The sequence below is a fragment of the Salvia miltiorrhiza genome, chromosome 7 (assembly GCF_028751815.1).
Source record: "Salvia miltiorrhiza cultivar Shanhuang (shh) chromosome 7, IMPLAD_Smil_shh, whole genome shotgun sequence".
NCBI lineage: Eukaryota > Viridiplantae > Streptophyta > Magnoliopsida > Lamiales > Lamiaceae > Salvia > Salvia miltiorrhiza.
In genome coordinates, this window is record NC_080393.1 from 18,713,413 (window position 1) to 18,722,349 (window position 8,937).

Below are 8,937 nucleotides of genomic sequence, written 5' to 3' on the forward strand. Positions count from 1 at the left end.
TTCAGTCCTTCGGCTTCAGTCTTCAGTCTTCAGAACAACAACTAAACTAGAGAAAGAACTCTAACACTTGAGTTCGAACAATTCTAGTTTATTACAAGTGAAACCTATTGATTTTGGTATCATCAAAATAAGGAATAAGATATTTCATTAAGTTCCCAACATAACTATTAATATATACGGAGATTCTACTGTAAATGAACAAGAGTAATAGTATGGCCTAAGGGATCATCCAAGTATTAACTCTGTATGGCGCTCAATTTTTGTTTTGCCATTATAAGTTGTTGATTGGATTGGGTTTATTGAACCCAACACCTAATAGAATGCATTAACGAAATGTCTGGTGAATGTGCCAAGAGAAGCTTGCATCCACGACATATTCTCGTGATCAAGGAGTTAGCACATTTCAAATTTTGATTGTTTGATGGTTAATGCATTAAATTAGTATTGTTCGAATTATACTTGTTGAAATCGTCGTGCTCTTCGTGACGTTTTTTTTTTTTCGTATTTGTGACTTAATTCTGATTTTATTTGTATTTTTTTGGACAAATTGCGCGTGATGCTTGGGACAATATGAAAGGAAGCTGCCAAGCCAGTTTTTGTGCCTTTTCTGCCGTTTATTAGATAGATTCATTATTTTTTGTATTTGTTTCCTTATGAAACAAAATGAGGAACGAGCACATTAGAGATTGGGAAGGTGTTGATGATCTTAAGCTTTAAAGAAAAAACCGACATATATCAGCTGCTTGATCACCCGATGAGTAGCATTGAAGATGAGAGCTTCCCTGAAGCATGGACAAAATGGAACTGAGTATTGAAAGAGAATGTTGCAGTTTATGGTATTACTATTAATCAAGAGATACAAGAGGACAAGAGTAATACAGGAATTGATGAGCGCAAGATGTTGAAAAACTCCAAAACAATTTCCTCAAATCAAAATTCTCCTGCTTAAACCATCATCACATAAAATAATTTATTTTTATCTATTTATTGAGAGTTGAGAGAGAGAAAAGGGCAGTTGGTTTTCGTAACTAAACCAAAAATAGCGGGCAGGAGTGGTTCGTATCCGTTAACTATATTCCCCAAAACCATGATAGCTAACACCAACATTCTTCATCTCTACCCAAAACCCTCACCTCACTCTCTGCTCCTCCGCCCCACTCCGCCTCCCATCAATACCCGCCGCTCCTCGCTCTCCGTCAAATGCCAAGCCGTCGGCGAACAGCCCGATTCAAACGCCGTCTATCCAGGTGTCTACGGCCCGTGGAAAGTCGAATCTTCCGACGTTCAGGAAGTGGTTCTCTACAGATCGGGGCTGGTCGCTGCTGCCTCCTCCTCTGTGGCTGCATCGGCGGCGGCGTTCCTGCACAGCAGTAATTCGGAATTGTCTGAGTTGATCGCGAGGAATTTAGACTTGTTTTACGGCGTAGGAGCTTGTGGATTGGGACTGTCGCTCTACTTGATTCACATATATGTTACGGAGATCAAGCGCACGCTCCAGGCGCTGTGGGCGATCGGTACTCTTGGTTCGTTAGCAACGTACGCCGCCTTGGCTCAGCCGGCGGGGAAGAGTTTGGTGGAGTACGTCGTTGAGAATCCGACGGCTGTGTGGTTTGTTGGTCCCCTGTTTGCGGCTCTGACTGGTCTCGTCTTCAAGGAAGGTCTGGTTTTCGATCTTATTGCGAATTTAGTAACAAATTCAACTGAAATTGTTGCCAATTTGTAAACTGGAGTGCTACGAGTGGTGAATTAAGTGAAGCCCGCAACTAACTGTTCCAGCTTACTTATGGTATAATTTAGATATCAAGTTGGAGGTTAATTTGATTTAAGTTCAATTTGAAACAAAATTGAATTAGGTTAGTTTCTCTTCATATGACATGTTTATCAATCTATGCTTTTACAGTAAGCGAGGGAAAAATTTCAGTTCATAATTAGTTTTTGTTTATTCCGATTAATTTAATCTTTTTGTATTTGCAAACAGGACTTTGCTATGGCAAGTTGGAAGCTGGTATATTGACATTTATCATTCCATCTGTTCTGCTTGGGCATCTGGTATTGTTTACACTTGATCCTTACTATCCCGTCTAAGATTCCGGTTTCTTTTGTTGAAATTTGGTTTGTCAGCTGACATAATTCTCACACTATTAAACAATGACTTCACTAGCTAACTCACTCTCCTCAAATAATGGACTTTTTAAATTGGTATACAGACTGGTTTGATGGATGATGGAACAAAACTCACTCTGCTGGGCGTGTGGATGGCGCTCTTTGTGGTTTTCGCGGGAAGAAAGTTCACTCAGCCTATCAAGGTAGCAGCATCACTTGCTTGATGCTGATATCACAGTGTCACCATTTGTAATATATTACAGTTGCATCATCTTTGCTTGTCCTGCAGGACGATATTGGAGATAAATCAGTCTTCATTTTCAATGCGTTGCCCGAAGAGGAGAAGGAAGCTCTGATCAGAAGGCTCAAGGAGCAGGACAATCAGCTGAATCTCGATTAGGTAGGCAACTAATATTTTGTCAAATAGGAAACTGCACTATGTTTGAAACACAATTTAGATTAAACATATTATCTGAGACTATAAATCCAGTTGATGTATGTTTTGCATTTGCTTTCCATCCAGTAGTTTGATGTCTTGCCACAATTGAATTACACCAACGCATAATTAATATCTATGGTGAGTTGCGCACAATACATAGATTATGTGGACATATTAGACATGTCACTCCACAAAAGAAATGCAATACCATGATTAAAGAAAGTACATAGACAGCACAGAACACAGCCAGGAAAGTGAACGAAATAGAATGAAGTAGAAACATAAGCCTGGCTGCCGAGCATACATTCCTCTGCATAGCCTTAAAAAACTGAGAAATTTAAGTACAGATTAATTTCATAGGGGTAAGTTTACAATGGATTAAAGATGGTACACGCCATCACATCCACATGTAGTTCCAAAAGTTCTCTTTAAAATTATGCCAAGAGAAACTGTACCCATGAAATCACCAAAAATGTAGTTCATAAACTATTTTACTTAATTCACACAAGCCCCAACCCACACCTACCAAGTAAAAGTAATAATAATAAGTCCAAAGTTACCCACATCAGGGCGGGGGCTGCCAAATTAAAGGAGAAGAGACTATATGCAAAAGTCAAACTTGAGACAGCAGAGGTACCAGCATCATCCCAAAGCCTCTCTCTGCTCCTTGCCTGCATCTGGATCTAATTCGCCCCAGAATTATTCTGGACACAGGCTCTCCTAGGCCTGCCACGTTTTGGTTTTTCAAGACCTTCTGTGCCACCTGCATCTCCAGCTTTAACACCATCGTTACTAGGTTTCTTTCGGTTAGAAACACGACGAGAAGGTTTATCAGTTTTGTCCTCTTTTAGGAATTCAGCATTCACGTCACAGTTCTCTTTATTTTCAGCAACAAAGTCTGGTGTTTCATCCATGCTGTCAGCATTTTCATCCATGCTGTCAGCATTTTCTTGCACTTCCACTTCTGTGCTCTCACTATCAGCAAGCCTGCCTGCTTTGGTTGTTGCATGATCTTCTGTGTCTCCTGAATCTCCATCTTTAGCACCATCCTTACTAGTTTTCCTTCGCTTAGAAACACGAAGAGTTTTTGTGTCATTCAAAGGTTTATCAGTCTTGTTCTCTTTTGGGATTTCAGCATTCACATCACAGTTCTCTTTATTTTCAGCAACAGCATCTGGTGTTTCATCCATGCTGTCAGCATCTTCTTGCACTTCCATTTGTGAGCTCTCACTATCAGCATTCTCACTTGAATTCACACTTTGGCCATCCTCTGTTTCCTTAGACTTCAACTCTTCCTCCATCTGGTTCTGTAGTGTTTCAATCACATTCATCAACTCCCTGTTGACCTGTAAACATAATCATAGTCAAGCCGAATCATTAGGGCAACCATTTTAAGTTCTATCTAGCGTCTGAGGATAAGCCTTCTGAGCTCTTTACAACCAGATGAAAATAAAAAACAGAAACAAAACAAAATATAATACTTGTACCTGAGGATTTTGAAGGAACTCAGAAATATCTTGTGTGCAAGATGGACATTTCATAACATTTTTCTGCACTCGAAGCGTCCTCCCTCCAGTTTTTCTCTCTTTCACATGAGATTGCCCAGCAAAGGCACCCTCTAAGCAAGCCTTGCAGAAGTTATGAGCACACGGGGTAGTGAGTGGCAGAACCATCACTTTCCGACAGATGAGGCAACTAAATTCTGCATTATATTTACCATGCCACAGTTAAACATGCAAGTATGCAACAAAAAGTATAAACATACAAGAACCACAAAACAAATTGTCAATTGAAACAATAAATGATGCCATATGATAATGTCCAAAATTTTCAGAAAAGACACAATAATAAAAGCAGTATTGAAAAGGGAAAAGGAAAATTACCTTTCAAAAGCTTTTCTTTTACAGTTCCAGTTCCACTCCGATTCTTTCTTTTCTTTGTACTCTTTCCATCATTACCACAACCACCAGGTGTTTTTTTGCTAGGTGGTTGAGGCCTCATCCATGTCCATAGGCCCTGTTTCTCCTATATGAAAAGTTTTAAACAGATGAGTCTTATAGTACTTTTAACCTCAGAATTGTAGAGGTAAAGTCCTAGACCCGTGCAAACCTCAAGATACAATCACTAATTCAAGTACACAACACAAGAAAATTAACAAATTATCCTAGTCGGACTAAGTTGCTCACATCATAATTCCAGGCAGGACTCTTTGCCCTTTCAGTAATATCAGTAGCTTGCTTCAACTCTGGAATGTTCGGTAAAGGTCTTGGTCGATCTCCTTGGTTGTCACTATAAACCAAAAGGATATAGTTTCACATAAGAGTTAGTGGAGTGGGCAAGTGAGGCAATTAATAAAACAACTCACGTAGTCCATGGCGCTGGATCATTATCACAACGAATAAATAGATAACGGCAGACCACAAATCCCTGTAATTATTCAAAAAGAATGTCATAAAGGAATATAAATAAAAATTGCAAGTGAAATTCTTTATTTGGTAAATTTGCACCTGTTGCCCAGCTTTACGCCAACATTTTTCAACCCTGTAAACCCCATCATAACGCACGCCTTCCTGTGGTGCATAAGAAGACCGTTTCTCTTTAGCAGACCTACAACAAAAAGGACACTTATTATAAGAGCAAGCTGTTAGCTGTAAGACAGCTATCAACCTCTCAAGATTTTGATACATAAAAGAAAATGTTCAGATTTAATAACTTTCAAAGTTTCCATAGCACTGCATAAGAATGAAAGTCACTAGAAAAACAAGTACTTAATGGCTAACAAATTCTGCCAATACTTTCCCCAAGTAGAAGATATAGTTTCATTGTATAACACAAGTATTAAACAGCACAAAAAACAATAGAAATAGTATATTCTAGCATTCAAGAAAATATCCAGATTAATCAAAAGAAGCACAATTCTTTAAGTATTGAATTATTAGCTCTCCTCAACATCCACCATTTACAAAGTACAAAAAAAAAAAAAAAGAATCACAAAATTAAGCATCACATGGATAAAGCACACTATGTCATGCAAAAAAAAAAAACCTTAATTGAATGTTCACAGGGAACATCACTTAAACTTAGCAAATGTAACTTCATCATAAGGCCTCTACTTCCCTAGTCATTTTTTTGGCTTTTTACTGTGAAATATCACTAGATGAGAACTGTGCAGCTGGAAAATTAAATACAAAGTACAAACTTGTGACTGCTCTCACCCTTAATAACATTCTAGGACATGTGCCATGTTTTTGCACACTTCTCAAATATATTTACAGCTTACCTCACAACTCGTACAGGATAACCCTCACGGCAACTAACTCTTAAAGCTTCATTGTAGCTCCTAAACCTTTGGTCGAATGACTGTTTCTTGTTCGTTCTTTTGTTCCCAGCAAGATCACGTCCGCCACTGTAACCAGCAATAAAATAGAGAACTTAATATAGGCATTACCAATATGCAAAAATACAACACCAAACACAAGAAAACATCTAGCACACAAAAATTAACTTCAGGTCCTCATAAGTTGTTTCCAATAATAGCAGTTTAAACTAGTGGTCGATCAAGCAAGCAACTCCATATGCAAGGTACCAAACATGGCCATCCTGTAAGAGAACTGTTAACTCATAATAATGTCAATAATGTTCAAAGGTTCAAATCAGCAAACATTCCTTATAATCCTATGATTGTCACACAAGGCTTGTTTGCTGAATCAAAGATAGCACAATATTGTTCATAAGAAATTCAGATATCTTAAGAAGACAAAGTTACATGTTCTAGTCTAGAAGGCATGTCTGATGCTAGGCATTGCTGGAAAAGCACTACACTACCACTATACTAAATTACTGATGATAATTGACCAAATCAAATTGCATTAACTAAACCAAAAGAATTGGACAACCAGGAAAGAAGTTCCTCATGCATCGATTGAAAATTATCGGATGTTGACTACTTGACTCAACATGGTAACTTATTAATAGGCCTTTACAAAGTAAGTGTTGACAGACTATGCACATCCAGTTCACATTAACTTCAAAGTGATTTCATGGGTAACAAGAAAGCCAAGGCATAATATCATCTTAAGTAATCAAAGCCTAATAGAAGCAGAGCTGAATACCTCCCTGTGTAGAGAAACCATTCACCATGATCCTCATCATCTTCATAACCCCCCGAGAGAGCAACAGACTGAGCCCCATGATTAGACTGACCACCAATACCCCCAACATGGGGGAAGTGAGCGCCCCACTGCCTGCATTCCATCCTATCTTCCCAAGTTTCTCCAACCATAACACCTGAGCTCCTTGTCGGGTCGTACTCTGCTGTAATTGGACCAAAAAAATCTGATGGAATTGTGACAAAAATCTTCCCACTGCATGCATTAGCCTTTCCAGTTTTTTTGGCTCGCTCTGTAGTAAATGCTTTGTCAGGACGATCTTGGTTGTGGATAAAATGGTATATCTTCGGAGGACCTCCAGAGTAATTAGGCTGGGAAGCTTTCGCCATTCTGATTGCCATAACAATAGCAGAGTTAATTCGAGGCTCCCTTGCCATCTTGGTCGGAATCATCTTGCGACAAATAGCACAACTCTTCATGCGCTGTTGCCCAGTCCATTTTTGAAAGCATTTCAAGCAGAAGTTGTGACCGCATGGCGTCTGAAAACAGAATCAAGAGCACAAGGATGAGTTTGGAAGCTCTCCAACTTGTTTACATGGGAATTAAATTTGTTTACATAATAGCATGTTGCAGTTGAATCCACATATAGGAAATCATTACATCCATCAGTTGAGCAATTTGTTAGGTTATTAATGACAAAAAAAAAAAAAACCATCAGCATATAATCTCTAAATATTCTTCCATTTCAATATAAAACAAATGGAGCACTTTATAGAACAGCAAACCGCATTGAATATGCAACAGAAACATCTACACACATTCAATAAATTTAAGCAGATCGATACTTCATCAGGATGGTTTTCGGACATTGCCTCGCATTTGAATTTAACTCGGAAATCTTAAGTTCAGTCCATGCAAAACAACGATCAAGCTCATTGGAAACTAAAATGAATTTTTACCACAACTAGCAGAAAAGATAATTGAATATGTATAAGCATACAAACAGGGGCTTGACTTTGTTTGGAAAAAAAGTCTGAGAACACAAAACACAGAAAAAACAAAATACATATTCACACACAAGTATAAACGACGCCGTTCAATTGAAATTGCCAAAAACAGACCCCATTTAAATTATTCATCATTTTCAGCCGTAGCAAAAGTCAAATCCCTCAAAAAAATCCCAAATCAGTCACAGACATCGTAATTTCAAACACGCAGAAGATATTTGCGCTAGCGAAGAGATGAAGAGAAGCGCAAAACCGTACAGAAACGGGTCTATCGAGAAGCTGCATGCAAATGGAGCAGTTGAAGCGGTCCCCGAGAATCCCCAAAACTCCCCCAGCGTCCGCAGCATTCGTCTCCTTATCCTTACCCTCCGCCTTCTCGGCCTCCGTCGCCCCGCTCAGCAACTCCTGCCGGCGCTTCGCCTTCTCCCGATCAGTGAGCGATGCATCGGACTCGATCTCGCGAATCTTATCCACCAGTCCCCCTCCAGAGACGGCCGGCATGGAGGCACCGGCGGCGGAGAGATCGGAGCAGTCGGGGCAGTCCCAGTGAGCAGTGTCCGCTAGGGTTAGGGGGCGGGTGGCGAGGCAGGCGACGTGCCACGGCGTGACGCACGTTTTGCACGTGAGGATCTCCCCCTCCGGCGGCTTCTGCTTGCAGAGCATGCAGAAGCCGTCGCCGTCGCACGGGAGGTCGCTAACTTGCGCCATTGGATTAAAATACAATTAATAGTTATGATGAAAATAATAAAGAAAGAGATGAAAGTGGAGAGTAGAGTGAGTGGTTGGTTCTGGGAGTATGCTGCTTAAATACAGGAGAGAAATTTGGGGGTCTTTGGCGCGGACTTGAAATCGGGAATTAATTTTTCAGGAAACTTTTTGAATTTTTTCATTTTCTGCCAGTTTCCCTCTTGCTTCCCTTTTTCACCCTCTTTTCCTACCTATTTTTTAATAAATAAATAAACCTTTTTTTTTAGGGAATAAACTAAACCTTTTCAATAGTGTACAAGATTTGATAAGTTCTTCTACAGTTCTTACATAAATACAAAAATCAATTTCAATTTTAGCTTAAATGCTGCGACCCAAATTATTCATTGAATCAGCTGAGTAGTGCATATTACGTGGGATATGTGCACAGTAGCATTTATGTATTTAAATTTCCCATTTTAGTTTTATTAATTCTCTTATATGGTAAAAAAGAAGAAGTTTAAAAGGCAAAGTTGAGGCATTAAAATATTTAGGATTAATTGTCTATAAAATACTGAATTTTCATCTAATTCTG

The 8,937-nt window shown here is 39.3% G+C and overlaps 2 protein-coding genes across 2 annotated transcripts; one reads left to right on the forward strand and one right to left on the reverse strand.

The window, feature by feature from the left end:
- Positions 1-659: 659 nt before the first annotated feature.
- Positions 660-2,610, forward strand: LOC130993140 (uncharacterized). The gene is made up of 4 exons (XM_057917919.1): positions 660-1,658; positions 1,979-2,049; positions 2,208-2,306; positions 2,393-2,610. The coding sequence occupies exons 1-4, from the start codon at positions 1,088-1,090 to the stop codon at positions 2,501-2,503; spliced, it is 852 nt and encodes a 283-aa protein (XP_057773902.1). The 5' UTR covers positions 660-1,087; the 3' UTR covers positions 2,504-2,610.
- Positions 2,611-2,797: 187 nt separating this feature from the next.
- LOC130993138 (E3 ubiquitin-protein ligase ORTHRUS 2-like) lies at positions 2,798-8,547 on the reverse strand. Its single transcript, XM_057917918.1, has 9 exons — positions 7,917-8,547; positions 6,655-7,190; positions 5,823-5,948; positions 5,050-5,149; positions 4,908-4,969; positions 4,729-4,831; positions 4,426-4,567; positions 4,030-4,244; positions 2,798-3,888 (listed from the first exon to the last, which is right to left on the reverse strand). Exons 1-9 carry the CDS (start codon positions 8,364-8,366, stop codon positions 3,226-3,228), a joined length of 2,397 nt encoding a protein of 798 aa, XP_057773901.1. The 5' UTR covers positions 8,367-8,547; the 3' UTR covers positions 2,798-3,225.
- Between the last annotated feature and the right edge of the window lie 390 nt (positions 8,548-8,937).

Excerpts from the sequence above, each read along its gene's own strand:
- LOC130993140 (XM_057917919.1), top strand. The coding sequence starts at position 1,088 with ATGATAGCTAACACCAACATTCTTCATCTCTACCCAAAACCCTCACCT. Across the intron at positions 2,050-2,207 it reads CTGTTCTGCTTGGGCATCTG|ACTGGTTTGATGGATGATGG; the intron begins GTATTGTTTACA and ends ATTGGTATACAG. Across the intron at positions 2,307-2,392 it reads AGTTCACTCAGCCTATCAAG|GACGATATTGGAGATAAATC; the intron begins GTAGCAGCATCA and ends CTTGTCCTGCAG.
- LOC130993138 (XM_057917918.1), bottom strand. The coding sequence starts at position 8,366 with ATGGCGCAAGTTAGCGACCTCCCGTGCGACGGCGACGGCTTCTGCATG. Across the intron at positions 7,191-7,916 it reads TTCTCGATAGACCCGTTTCT|ACGCCATGCGGTCACAACTT; the intron begins GTACGGTTTTGC and ends TTCTGTTTTCAG. Across the intron at positions 5,949-6,654 it reads TGGTTTCTCTACACAGGGAG|TGGCGGACGTGATCTTGCTG; the intron begins GTATTCAGCTCT and ends TGCTGGTTACAG.